This window comes from Alosa sapidissima, chromosome 10 (assembly GCF_018492685.1).
Source record: "Alosa sapidissima isolate fAloSap1 chromosome 10, fAloSap1.pri, whole genome shotgun sequence".
Taxonomy (NCBI): Eukaryota; Metazoa; Chordata; class Actinopteri; order Clupeiformes; family Clupeidae; genus Alosa; species Alosa sapidissima.
The window spans coordinates 30,480,984-30,494,433 of NC_055966.1; the positions used below are offsets into that span (position 1 = coordinate 30,480,984).

The following is a 13,450-nucleotide window of genomic DNA, read 5'->3' on the forward strand; positions in this document are numbered from 1 at the left end:
TGTCTGAGGCGCGTCAAGTGACACCAAAGTTTAGAACTCCATTACTTTTAATAGAGCAAAGCCCATTGGCAGCGTCTGACTCGCGTCAACGCCAAAGTTTAGAAAATTGTTCTATCTCTTGAGCATCAAATCAACAGACGTGAATGTGGTCGCCAGCGGGCGTAGGTCTTTATTCCACTTCAAGCTTGAGGTGCACAGTACAATGGTCAATGTTGTGATGCATGCGAAAACTGACATGATGCCTCCATGTAAACTTCTGACTGTAAACGTCCTTCATGTGCCTCAGGCATGAACTAGACCAGAAAGTTTCATCTGGCATCTTTCTCAGTGCATTCCCTTTTTTCGGAGACACTTGCCAGAAATGTCAAGAAATATTAATATTACACTGGTTGCCATGTCTATACATTTTTAATATGACACAAAATGATTTTCGGTTGCCGAAAAATCCATTAGGCGCCCCGGCGAAACAGCCGCCTTGAGCCGTTGCTTTGATATGTCACCATGCTGCCCCCTGTTAGCTAGTCACATAAGATCGTCACTTCCTCCTGTCAGGGCTGCAGACACAGCATGCACTGACACCCCACTCACACACACCCCCCACTCTCTCTCACACACACACACACACACACACACACTCACACCTCTTATGCATCTATCGATCCCATAGACACGTTGTGCGTGTTGGAGCGGCCCAATTTTGCTCGTCCATTGTTCATAGCTGGGCATCCGTAGCAGACCTGCTTCCAGTCTTACTTCAGTGCAGTGTGATTTGGATTATATGTCAGCTGTTTTGTTCGCTGTTTTCGACTCCTACGGGATCTCTTGTGAGCTACACACACAACAAATACACACGCGCGTCCCGACTGGCTGCCTGTCCGTCTCGCCTCACACATCCTGTCCAGGAGCACAGCGCAGAGCTTCAGTGGTCCCCCAGCGCGAGGTGAGGAGCGAGGGGTCAGGGCCAGCCGGGCTTCCGGACAATTCCATGCCACTGCCACCGCCACTGCAATGCCAAAACACTGCTCACTGCTTCGAGCCCAGTAGGAAGCGCGAAACATTCTCGTACACCACGAAGGTGATGCAGCAGGCAGGCGTGACGCGGATCAGGTTGGCCACCATCCCTTTGTAGAAGCCCACCGGGCCTTCGTTTCTGCAGGGAAAGGATCAATAGTGTGTTCATGGACAAGCGGGAAGTGGGAGAATTCCTACTTTTGATTCGCAACGTCACTCCTGAAAAATTCTGTTAATGTCTGAACATTTCTTCACTTTTAAGAGGGAGCTCTTTGAAAACTCCTAGGAGAACGACATAGTGAAAGATGAAAAATGTGCTCGTTCCATGCACAAATAAGTCACTTCATTGTCCATATACAGTTTACTCGTAAGCACAGATGATTTTGATATTAAACAGTACTTCCCAATTTACTTTTACATTACCAACTTCACCAGTTTGTTGTTATCAAGTGAACACTCTCAACTTATAAGTGGGAAGTTCTGAAATGGTAACTTTTGGCAACCAAGTTGCATGAACACACCAAGAAGGGCATTAAATTGACCCCATTTTAGTTGAACCACATTAGTTCAGTTCAAAATGGCCAAGGTCATGTGGAAAAACAGGGATAGGTGTACACATGTGTCCATTCAACAGTTAAATATTTGCCCCCAACTTACCTCCAGGTCTTCCTGACTACGTCGATCACCCCATGGTATTTGTTGTGCTGGTCTTGTAAACGAGCTCGGACTACCTGGTACGGGTATGTCGTGGCAACCGCAAATATTTTCGATAGAGCTGCCATGGCAATGTATTCCAGTGAATCCTGAAAGGCCGAGGAGAGAATGGTGGTGAGCGAGGTTCAGTCCTAGTCACTCTTTTTTTATATACAGCTCCCATCTGGGCACTGCACAGATGTAAAACCAGACTATGGCATGTTTATACTTGAGTTGTGAGTCTCTTGCCAGACACCATTACTGCATAGACAACAAAGAGAACTGGCTTCCTGGCTCCTGTTACTCACCAATTTTGCATCAGATGCCTTATTTCTGTACTTGTTGTAATCCCTCTTTAGTTCTTCATAGGCCATAAACTGCAGTGCACCATGGGATGTACCAAACAGCCCTGGTACAAATCCCTGGGGATGGGTAAGAAGACTTTGTATTAGTACAGCCAGTAGAGAAACACATGCTTTCAAGTGAGCACATACTACTCTTGCCAACAGACAATTTGACCAAAGAGAAGTGATATCTTCCAAAACCTGAGCCCCTTTTCTTCAGGCGCATACTACAGTGGTACAATACACCTCCTAGTGGTGATCTAATGAACTTCACCAGGTCTCCCAGCTTATGCAATCCCCTACAACATTACCTAATGTTGGGGTACTGGTAAAAAACTGGTCATTTTGAATCACGAGTACATAATCATGTATTTGATGTGACCGCGTACCCGGTACAGTCCAGGAATTCCCTCATGCTTGTAGATTTTGACGAGAGCATCCACCATGCCCTTATACTGCTTCCTACTGCGATCGGCGCTGTACTGGAGAACTAGTTGGGTCTTTGTGACCCAGATAGGGTTGGTTAAGCACAGCGTCAAGATACCTTTAAAAAGAAAGTATTTTGGGAAAATCTCAATACTCATGCACATAACAACACACACACAAGTTTTCACCAATGATTAATAGAGATACCAAAAAAAAAAACTCTTGATGGTTGTCAAAAAAGGAGATGACAAGGTCATCCTCACTGAACCTTTCGTCTAATTGAATATCTTAAATATGAGCATTAATGAATGTAGGGCCTTCATTGACAAGCCAGACCATTGTTCATTAAAACGACTCTAATAGAAAGCACTTTCAAAGAGTGTGCGGACCGCTTTAAAAGACAGCGGGGTTTGTTCACTCAGGATGTCTATGAAGTGAGTTCAAATTGAATAGACTTCATTACTGTCACATGATGAAGGCTTTCTAACAAATTAACCTCATTATAATCAACTTGGCCTGAATCAAGAAGACACATGCCCTCACTTAAAGGCTTACTCTGAGCTATTTTGTGTTAAGCAAAATATTTTCAATAAGACAATACTTAACAAAGACACAATAGCTGGAAAAATCAGTATTGAGAGGAATGGATACGGTGTATCTACATAAACAGAAACATTTACTTCAGAAAGTGTTGGTTGAGTAGGCAGCTGTCATGTAATTTATGCCCTGCCTCTGCAGAACTATGTTTAGACACTCAAAGATAAGACGAATCACATTTCACAAGGCTCCACAGCTGTGTCCACGGAATCCAGACTTGAGCAGTACTGACCTGCCTGCGCTGCAGAGACCATGTGTTCTGTGGCACTCAGTTCGCTCTCGCGACCTTCTTTGGCATACGCTTTGATTGCGTTGTAACTGAAAGAGAAACCGTGTTTCTGAGAGACTGGCAACAAACCACTGCAACTGGGTAGGAATCACGTGTAACGTTTATTTGCTCATCAGGGGGTGTACTACGAATCTCGATTAGTGAGTTAGCGAGGTATGTTCCGCTCAAAGCCAGGCTATGCTGTGACACGAAAGTGGATCTGTTTTAGTGTCGCTATATCACCATGGTATCTTATGCTGTCAACCAAACCTGGCCGGGAGGAGGTTATGTGCTAAGTTATAGCTCAAATCGTGTAATCTACCGCACACTGACCAATCAATTGTCTTAAAAACTAAGTTATCTCACGTGTAGGATTCTGTCATATATCTTACAGGTGGAGCTCCGCCTCTACTAACATTTTGGGTCTCGAATGCGCTTTGATGGTGCTGTGCGTGCAAATATCCAACTATGGACGTGCATACCATACAACAACTGATGACAATTGATTTATTTGATGTTATATAGGTTAGACACAAAAAATGACCGCAGTGTAGATTAAGCTATCACTCATGAATGCGGAAGTAATTGTTTTTAAATAGAGGTGGTCTTGTGCGTCTCCACGTTACACGATTGGCCAAATCCCAACACCGAGAACGCGCACAGATCTGAGCTGAAAGCCTAGTTTGACAAATATATCTCATAACTGCAATCGTAGTATCACTTAACGTATACCCCTGAGTCAAGGCTTTGTCAAGCCTCGATATGTCTACATAGCCTAGAGTCTAACGTGCTTCGTAGTACACCCCCCACTGAACAGCAAAGGAAATACATACAAGAAGAAGTACAGTCCCCACGACGCTCCGGCTCCCCAGATGTTGGGTGTCACGCCTTGGTAGAGTCCACGGATACCCTCCTGATGCCAGACACTCCTCATGCAGCTCATTATGCCATTGTATTTAGGCCTTACCTGAAGGCCATCACTTACTGCAAAAGCGATGAACACACAATCAACAAACAATAAACAACCAGTAAACGTCCTTATATCGTTCTCTATTTTACAACCTGAAGGGTTCTTTTATATTAGGACACTGTTAATGGCACCCCATCGTGGTCAGTTGACACATAGTAAGCCGGCAAAGAACTCTACATCTCACGTAGAGAAAACATTAACCTGATGACAGATGCATTATCAAATTGGCTAGCTATCTGCCAACAGGTTTCAAAATAATGCAACGTTAACGTTTCACAAAATCTATCACAGACCCTGTCGTCTTGCAACGCAACACGTTACGTTATGGTAGAGACGTTATGTTGGTTATGGTAAGTCCAGTAAAAAGTCAGCAATCATGCTGACCAGCTGCAAGAGGTTATGATCTTACCTGCGAATCTTATCTTGACCAGATCAAGAGGATGGAGTATCATGGTTGACACGACTCCCCCACTTAATCCAGCTACCAGGTTTTCGACTTTAACATGGCCCAGAAGACGCAGAAACGATTCTGTAACTGTGGCTGACCTCCCATTTTCGGGAGAAATCGGAAGGGCTTGACTTGAGGCAGGGCTCATGGCTTTCAATTAACAAATGCTAAATTGTACTACCGACGCCTTAAAACCACCTACGTAATGCAGTAACGTTAGCTTACGTGAAGAATAATATAAAATCTATGTCTTGGCATAGCCTCGTGGTACTCCCGTGTACATGAAACTATTTTCTGGTACCCACGTTTCGTTTCATGACCTTATGTGTTTCCATAGGCTGGAGGGTTAGCAAGCTGTCTTCAACACAGAATGCATATACGGTGCAACATGACGTCAGGAGACGCCCCCAAAAGCGCTTCCGGGGTCACAGGCTCGTGCCATGTCATGATAAAAGCCTTAAACCAGCTTGATGAATTTAGATGTACGTGTCAACAATCAGCACATAACTGACACACATTTGATATCAAGAGTGTTCATAGACAGTAATTAGGAAACTTGTAGTTCATATTAAATTGACAGATATTTATATTCCACAAACCAAATGTACAGATCATAATCTGAACTGACAAGGCAGAAACGTTAAACATATGCAAATATGTGGTCTAGATATTTTCATTTTATGACGTATAAAGTCCTTGCAAAGGGAAAAAAAATTATGGACAGCCTGTAGTTGATTTCCCCTTATATCAACGTCTCCATAAGGCTACAACAAGCTCTCAACAGAGGCCCTTAGAAGTTTCTGTCCACTGTCCACTGCCCCACAGTCTGAGACTACTACTACTGCATGTTCAGCAACCCTCCAAGGGGAGGCCCTCCATACGGATGTGGGAATGGCACCCCGACAGCTAGTGGGTCGGGCTCCATGGGCACCTTGCCCTGCTGCTGCATCTGGAAGTAGCTGCAGAGCAGCGAGCGCACCTGCTCCGCGTTCGGGTCGTCCATGTAGGCAGGCGAGGGGGCCGAGGGCTGGGGGCACTCGGGGTGCCGCACCTCGTCCAGCCACTCATCGCGGAAGGGGTCGCCGTGCATCTCGCACACGTTGTGCAGGACGCAGCAGGCCAGAGCCATCATGGGCACCAGCTCCAGGTGCGTCTCGCTGCGCCGGTGCGTGCACTGCCAGCGCGCCCGCAGCCTCCGGAAGGCGTGCTCCACCACGGCCCGGCAGCTGTCCAGGCGCGCGTTGTAGTGGAGCTGCGGGGGCGTGAGCTGCTGAGGCGGCGAGGCCACAGGGTAATTCTTGACCAGCCAGTTGTGCAGCGGGTAGCCCTCGTCGCCCAGCAGCAGGTAGCCCACGGGCTGGCCCATGAGCAGCAGGGGTGGCTGCGGGGAGAGACCCCCGTCGCGCGCCATGATCCACAGCTCCGAGCTCTGCAGGATGGTGGAGTCCTCGGTTCCCCCGGGGAAGCCCACGCACACGTCCCAGAAGCAGCCCTGCGCGTTGACCACGCCCTGCATGTAGGGATGAGCATCGTTAAGAAATGATCGATATCGATGCCGTTGTTGATTCTGCTTGTCGATGCGATTCCTTATCGATTCCCATAAAGGATGGGTTTGAGAGTTGTTGGCTTTTTAATGTCTAATTTAAAGTGGTTTTAGAGAATGAATATCAAGTGTGCATTAACAATACAGAAGTTGAATACTTTAACATTTCTAAAAAAGTAAACATTTCTAAAACAAAGCTTTGTATTGGAATCGTTAGTGGAATCGTTAACGTTTGGATGCGTACGATTCCGATGGATCGGAACATTTGGAACCGGTTCCTTACCGATGCCTGGAACCGATTCCCAAGCCTACCTGCATGACCACCGCGTGGCCCCCGGCCCTCGTGGTGCGGCTCCAGCAGTCGCGCGCGTGCGCAGGCGGGGATCGCACGGGGATGTGCAGCGTGTCGATGACGCCCACGCAGTGCGGGAAGCCCCACTTCATGTGGAAGGCGCGGGCGTTCTCGGCCAGCTCCTGCACGCCCGGGTGGTGCATGTAGAGCGGCTTGAGGAGCATAATGATGGCATCGCACACCTCGCGCACGCACTGGCTCAGGGTGGAGATGCTCTCGCCAAACAGCTCGGCCAGCAGGCTGTAGTCCATGTTAGTGGCCAGGCGGATCAGGGCCACGGCCACGCGCTTCTCCAGCGGCAGCGTGAGCTTGCTGGAACTGGTGAGGAGGCTCGTCTGGGGGAACTGGGGCTTGAGCGTGTTGCAGAGCAGGTAGAAGGTGTCTTTGCTCACGTGGAACCTCTGGAGCCACTCCTGAGGCCCAAACTCGGCCAGGACCACTCTCTCCCACCAGTCGGCGTTGCTGGAGTTGTTGGAGAGCTCACTGCATGGGCTGTGCGACGAGGAGACGTGGGAGAGTGAAAGTGGAGCCATCTGACAGAAGAGAAATAAAAACAGAATGCATGACATGGAGAGGCTCAATAACTTGGGACGTTTCCTAGGGGACTAATACAGTTTAATCGGATGTTGAAATTAAATGTCAATTTCGAGACAGATATCCAGCTGGGGTGTAATATGTGATACTAGTCCTTACAATAGCTTTAAATGTATGTATGCAATCAGAATTTAGTATGCCGTTCAGTTCATATTCACATCCTCAATGAGATATTCAAGCAAGGCTGAATAGAATCGGTATAAATAATTGGAATGAAAATGAATTGTTAAAATAATGTTAAAGCCATTAATGCCATTATATTTAGGCTAGGCTTTCCTATCCTATTCCCTATACATCACGTGTGATCCAACCACAACAATACGTGAAAATTTCCAAAGGCTATCATGCCAGTTTTGAGATAATACATTGCACAGCCCTTTAGATTTCAAACGGATAACGCAACTCGAAATAGTAGCCTACTTCTAATGCCTGGTAGTCAGGTCAAAATGATCATACCATTTGCATCCGCTCGTATTTGTGGTAGAGATACCTTCGATGTCTGATTTGTTTATGGATCGCTGTGCGTCTTTCCAGGATAGAATTATTTATCACTTCTTTACGTCTCTTGATGGTAAACATTAACCTAGTCTTTAACCTAGCGAGCGCCTCCTCCTTGTCCTTGTCCTTGTCCTTGTCCATTATCTCTAAAACACGATTCTTTAACGTCTGGCCAAACCAACTTAAACTACTACTAAACTACTAGCAAGCTGATCGGCTACTAAAATCGCAGGGCGCTTTCATCCTTGACGCGAGCTTCGACGTAGCCTATATTCTTGCCAAAATAAAAGTCTCGGTTTTTTACTACTTAAACTAACTGGTGCCACCTATCGAGCAAAAAAGTAATGACCTTTTATCTCAGGGCCTGTTGACGCTGGGTGACGCTGTTGACGCCTCGTCTCCCCTTGGGTCTTTGCTAAGTAATCATCATGTAAGTAATTACAGTTTTTCTCAGTCGCTTTGGTGCTTTTCTCACATCACTACTAACATTTGCACAGCAGTTAGTGCATTTCTCAAAACAGTGAGAGTGCAAACTGCAAAACCTAGTGGATAACCTGCAAAAGCATGTCACTTGCTCAAAAAGCAAGTATTGCTATCCTCAAAAGCAAGTATTTATGTCAATGAAACTGCCAGTGTCATCAAAATGAGAAGTCTTGACACCATCGTTTATGAACAAGATAGTCAAATGGCTTTGTCATGTTTTCATTACGACAATTTATGCTCTCAGTGTTTTCCCATGCAAATAAAGGTCAGACCTCGGTGACACACCTGATAATGCTCAAGACAGCACTATACAGTACTTGTACAGCCATTTGAAAACAGTAAAGTTACAAATTGCTGTACAGTTATTTACTGTGGATTTCACAGTACCATTACTGTATATGATTTTTACAGTAGACTGTTGTAAAATTACAGTAAACACGCGTGTCCACATGACAAAATCACAGTAGTCTGAGTGTTACCGTAGAAATCACAGTAGTCAAAGCATTACTGTAAAAAAATCACAAGATAGCCACTGTAGTACTGTAAATAAAGTAAACTACTGTATTTTCCTTCTTTATCTTATCTTACACTCTTAAAAACATATTGGTTAAAAATAACTTTAGCCCCAAACATAGCAACATGTAGGCTTACCCTTTCTAGAACATTTATGTAGGCCTACCTTTTATAAATAATTCCCAAAAAGGCCTAAACAGTAATGTGTCACTCAAATGTTGTTGGGGGAGGGGATTTTGGAGCAACCGTTACTTTTTTCTTCAAGTCAACTCCAGTCCTCACTCACTCATCAAGTGATGCAGCAACTTTCAACAGAGGAGCTTCTGGAGTGTGAGAGAAAACACGTTTGTAGGATGGAATAATCTTTGTGGAAGAGGAGGCACAGCTATTCAGAGGTAAGGTTTAGTTTAAATGTAAGGAAATTCGGGTGGTAAATACTGTTAACTGAGCCAAATTATTAGCTAAAAGGTCAACGTTAGCTGTCGCTAACGTTAGCAACCTAGCCTAAGCTACCCACAAATTCTGATACTTCTGTCCTCTGTAACATGCCTTCAATAATGCATGACTGTCATGATAGAGATAGAAATTAAGGAGGAGGAATCAGTTGTGTGTACCTATCTGTTCCCGTGTTATTTTTAAGTTTGTAGAACCGTTAACGTTAGCCTATTATTTAGCTTCTAACTATAGCCAGAGACAGTTGATAAAGCTAAAGGATCTTTGCCATAGCCTAGCAATTTTAGCCATAACTAGTTAGCTCTGTGTCCTAATTGAAAGTCCCCTTAGTGCAGATTAAAGAATCCTGTAAGCATTAACGTTAATATATATATAAAAAAAATAGTTGAGCTGCCTATGTTGACCAGTTTGTCATGCAGAGAAACTTAGCTTGTCAGAGGTCTGTTTGTATAATACAGCTGTATTCATAAATCCAGTGGTGGACATTACTTGAGTACATTTACTCAATTACTGTACTTTCTGTCGCTTTTTCATGTATATGTACTTGATTTGAGTATTTCAATTTTGTTAAACTTTTTACTTTTACTCCAGTACATTTCAAGGCCAAATATCTTACTTTTTACTCCACTACATTTTGTGACAGCTGAAGTACAGCTGAAGTTCCTTTTGGAAAAAACACTGTCCAAATACATGTGTACTGTACTTACATGTATATTTTCTATTAAGCTTCTATTCTGCTTTAAGCTAGGCTTTAAATAATGGTGTTGCCTAACCTATGTTATTGTCATATCCACTAGCAAATGATAGACAATGATGGACAATCTGACATTATCAAACACAAAAGGGAACATCTTGATTTGGTCTGAAAGTGTAAAGCATTCAACAAAGAAAAATGTGGTTTCTTTGAAGAATCTAAGATATCACATTAGTTTGTTTTACAATAATTATTAGTTGATTTTGTCCTTGAATGGAGGAGAAAGGCTCAATGAATGCCTATGTCTGTGCCGAATAATTTCAACAAAAGTAAATGCAACTGTATTCGTCAAAATACATTTCAGGACTTTTACTTTTGATACTTAAGTACATTTGAAGGCAAGTACTTTTGTACTTCCACTCAAGTGGAAATGTAAAAGGAGGACTTATACTGGAGTAACATTTGACCATGTGTATCTCTACTTTCACTCAAGTACAGGATTTGTGTACTTCGTCCACCACTGCAAAAATCTAACATTAATGTTTAACCTTCTCACAGGGGTCTCTCCAATGCAGAATATGGGCAGAATAAGTGCTAACAATGAAGTACCTGTCCAGAAGGATCTAACAGCTATGTAAGTTTACACACCTTTTTTGTAGTATAGTGGTGGTATTTCTTTTTTAATAATATTAAGCATAAGTACACATAAGTATTGCATTTATTAAGTTAGGGTGCGTTTGTAAATTGGCACTCTGAAACTTTTTAACCGTTCGTAAATTCTGGGCACTCCAGATGAAGGGACGGAGTGGCAGAGTGTGTCGTCACACAGTAGATTGCAGGCTAGTGCAGGCTAGTGCTAGAATGCTTTCACATTACAAGCTAACTGTTGTTATTTAGTAGGTTAAAACAATTACTTACACAGTCCCCATAATCACTGTCAAGAAGCTCTTGCATTAGTGGAATTGAGTTCTGAATGACACATAAACCCTGTTCCACAAGTGCTATAATGATGTCCATATTGTAAACCATACTGTCTGTAATCCTAAATAAATTCACAGGGAGTTAGAACGCTCATCTTTTTCGAACTTCAGAGCGTTATTTTCAGATGTGTCAGATTGAATTTCACGAACGCAGCCTTAGTCTTGAGTGTGATGTTACATGCGCTCCAGTCCATATGGTCCCACCATGCCAAATGCAGCTCTTGCTTTTCCTATTCTCCTCTTTACATCTCCTTCTGATCCGCCATCACTCGCTACCTCGCTTCCCAGGTAAATGAAGGAGTTCACTTCCTCTAGTGGTTGGTGGCTAACCGTCAAGCTGGCTAGCATCTTTGCATTGGCTTTGAGCACTTTGGTCTTTTGTGTGCTAATGTAGAGACCTGTCTCAGCAGCTTTCTGTTCTTCCTCTCTCAATTTATCTTGCATTTTTGGTGGTTTTGGGACAGTAATGTGAAATCATCTGCAAAGTCTAGGTTGTCCAGTTGTGTAAACAGGGTCCATTGGGCACCTGTTGTCTGTGGCTTGCCGCATGATCCAGTCGACCACTAGCAAGTTACTTCAAAATCGTAATATATTATGTATTACTTATTACTGTCATTTCAAAGTAATTCATTACATTATAATATTACTGTCTCTGAATTGTAAGGCATTACACTACTATTGTATTACTTTTAAGTTACTTTTACCAAAATATCTAGAAATATGGATTTGGAATTCTAAATGAAGTTTATTATGCTCAATGCAGCTCATTGCACTTCTAATGGAGGGTGATGTGGTACAACATAATGACTGAGCTAGGCTTAAGGCTAACAACAGTAGAATGCAATAGGTGCAGTGATGGCTCATGATGCAATACAAGGAACAATCATAGCCAGAATTTTGTTAAAAGAAGACAAAAGGTCAAAGTCTGGTCAATTGTGATAGAAATGCTGTAACTTCAGGCTTAGGCCTACTCATTAAAATCAACAGAGAGCCCACTACCTGTATATTGTAACCCAAAATTTAAAGACATGTCAGGATAGGCTACACAGTGCAGCTACTGGCCATTTCGGTGCCCTAACTGGTGAAATACAGTATTAACCTAAGTATGTCATCATATGGCCAACTATAAAGATGTAATTTGCCTGTTCCCAGGGATGGGTAGTATTTCTGAAACATGTAATATGTGTTTCAAATGCAAAATAGTATTTTCCATATGGTCCCACCATGCCAAACGCAGCTCTTGCTTTCCCTATTCTCCTCTTTACATCTCCTTCTGATCCGCCGTCACAGAGCTACGTTCTGCTGTTTGCGCAGATTTCTTCTCTGTTCTCGCAGTGTTGTTTGCGAATATGTATCAATACATAATACCACTTAATTTCAGGTTAAAATGCATTGTAATGCGCGTTACTGAAGTTTGTACCGAGTAAAATATTACCCAAATTTTTTTTGTAATGCCTTACATTGCCGCGTTACAGCAAAAAGCAATATATTACAGTAATTACATTACTTTTGTAGCTCGTTACTCCCAACACTGACCACTAAGAGGAATAGTAATGGGGAAAGTAAACAGCCTTGTCTAACTCCTGTTGTGATGTGAAATGCCTGTCAGCTGGTCTTCATGTATGATTCTACATCGCTCATTGCTCTTACAGTTACTCATTAACATGTACATATTGCCCCACCCCCTAACTCCTATACTCATGTTCATAGGTTTTTAGTCAGGATTAATCCTGACTCCAACAAGTGCACTGCCAAGGAGCAGATGAGCAAGACGACTGGTAGAGTGGTGAAGCAGAAGACGTCATACATGAACCCCCATGTAATCTCCTTCATCAGGGACCTCACTGAATTCTATTTGCTAACTGACTAGATGCAGGTGAGGTTCTGATAATAGCTTTAATAATAATAATAATAATATAATTAATAATATATGTATATATTGTTATACTATAATTAATCATAATTTGATAATAATAATAATAATAATAATATAATAGCATAAGTACCTTCACAGAACTCCGACCATAGATCACCATCTTAGACCCTCATCACATGTGGTGCAATACAAAGTAATTTTGATATTTGTAAGAAGTTTCTTTTCATTTATGTTTTAAATGTTCATGCACATGTTCATTATTGTTCAATGTTTTATTTTATTTCAATATTGCCATTGTGTTAATCATTTCTCTTTAAAACGTGCAAATAAGGTTGGTTATTTTTTTTTAACAATTTCTTGTTGTCCCAGACCCAGCTCTTTAGAGAGCATCTCCTAGAGTCTTGCTGATCCTAGCACTTATCAGCCGTCTTGAACTGACACTCAACTGTTTAAAAACAGCACTCACTGACGCACTTATTCTTACTGTACTCTACCGTTTTTAAATTGTCCTAAAACTTTAAAACTTAACTGTTACCATGTTGGTAGTCGCTTTGGTTAAAAATGCGCCAGCCAAATGTAATGTAATGTAATTGTAATATTTTAGAATATGGGTGATTCTATTAATGATAATTAACATCATTATTAGCTAAAAAAACACAGCTCAAAAAGTACAGTACCTTTACTGTAAAACGTATTCACAGTAACTT

The 13,450-nt window shown here is 42.7% G+C and overlaps 2 protein-coding genes and 1 long non-coding RNA gene across 4 annotated transcripts; 1 reads left to right on the forward strand and 2 right to left on the reverse strand.

Moving 5' to 3' along the window:
• Nucleotides 1–144: 144 nt before the first annotated feature.
• LOC121720393 (mitochondrial folate transporter/carrier-like) lies at nucleotides 145–5,144 on the reverse strand. The gene is made up of 7 exons (XM_042106457.1): nucleotides 4,719–5,144; nucleotides 4,173–4,323; nucleotides 3,304–3,389; nucleotides 2,438–2,592; nucleotides 2,013–2,126; nucleotides 1,669–1,814; nucleotides 145–1,150 (listed from the first exon to the last, which is right to left on the reverse strand). The coding sequence occupies exons 1-7, from the start codon at nucleotides 4,903–4,905 to the stop codon at nucleotides 1,024–1,026; spliced, it is 966 nt and encodes a 321-aa protein (XP_041962391.1). The 5' UTR covers nucleotides 4,906–5,144; the 3' UTR covers nucleotides 145–1,023.
• Nucleotides 5,145–5,319: 175 nt separating this feature from the next.
• LOC121720375 (protein ANTAGONIST OF LIKE HETEROCHROMATIN PROTEIN 1-like) lies at nucleotides 5,320–8,944 on the reverse strand. 2 transcript variants are annotated; one of them, XM_042106420.1, is made up of 3 exons: nucleotides 8,879–8,944; nucleotides 6,613–7,185; nucleotides 5,320–6,267 (listed from the first exon to the last, which is right to left on the reverse strand). In XM_042106420.1, exons 2-3 carry the CDS (start codon nucleotides 7,183–7,185, stop codon nucleotides 5,596–5,598), a joined length of 1,245 nt encoding a protein of 414 aa, XP_041962354.1. In that variant the 5' UTR covers nucleotides 8,879–8,944; the 3' UTR covers nucleotides 5,320–5,595. The 2 variants fall into 2 exon arrangements, with proteins under 2 accessions (XP_041962354.1, XP_041962353.1); XM_042106419.1 differs by lacking the exon at nucleotides 8,879–8,944 and adding an exon at nucleotides 7,703–7,998.
• A 34-nt stretch (nucleotides 8,945–8,978) lies between these two features.
• LOC121720404 lies at nucleotides 8,979–13,176 on the forward strand. Its single transcript, XR_006034534.1, has 3 exons — nucleotides 8,979–9,135; nucleotides 10,446–10,521; nucleotides 12,578–13,176. It is a non-coding gene; the product is annotated as an uncharacterized LOC121720404 (long non-coding RNA).
• The last annotated feature ends 274 nt before the right edge of the window (nucleotides 13,177–13,450 follow it).

What these genes read in the sequence shown, in the direction of transcription:
- LOC121720375 (XM_042106419.1), bottom strand. Translation starts at nt 7,885, where the DNA reads ATGGACAAGGACAAGGACAAGGACAAGGAGGAGGCGCTCGCTAGGTTA. An exon ending in AATACGAGCGGATGCAAATG is followed by an intron (nt 7,186 to 7,702) that starts GTATGATCATTT and finishes CTCTTCTGTCAG; the next exon opens with ATGGCTCCACTTTCACTCTC. An exon ending in GCCACGCGGTGGTCATGCAG is followed by an intron (nt 6,268 to 6,612) that starts GTAGGCTTGGGA and finishes CCCTACATGCAG; the next exon opens with GGCGTGGTCAACGCGCAGGG.
- LOC121720393 (XM_042106457.1), bottom strand. Translation starts at nt 4,905, where the DNA reads ATGAGCCCTGCCTCAAGTCAAGCCCTTCCGATTTCTCCCGAAAATGGG. An exon ending in GGTCAAGATAAGATTCGCAG is followed by an intron (nt 4,324 to 4,718) that starts GTAAGATCATAA and finishes TCGCTTTTGCAG; the next exon opens with TAAGTGATGGCCTTCAGGTA. An exon ending in TGGGGACTGTACTTCTTCTT is followed by an intron (nt 3,390 to 4,172) that starts GTATGTATTTCC and finishes TTTCTCTTTCAG; the next exon opens with TTACAACGCAATCAAAGCGT.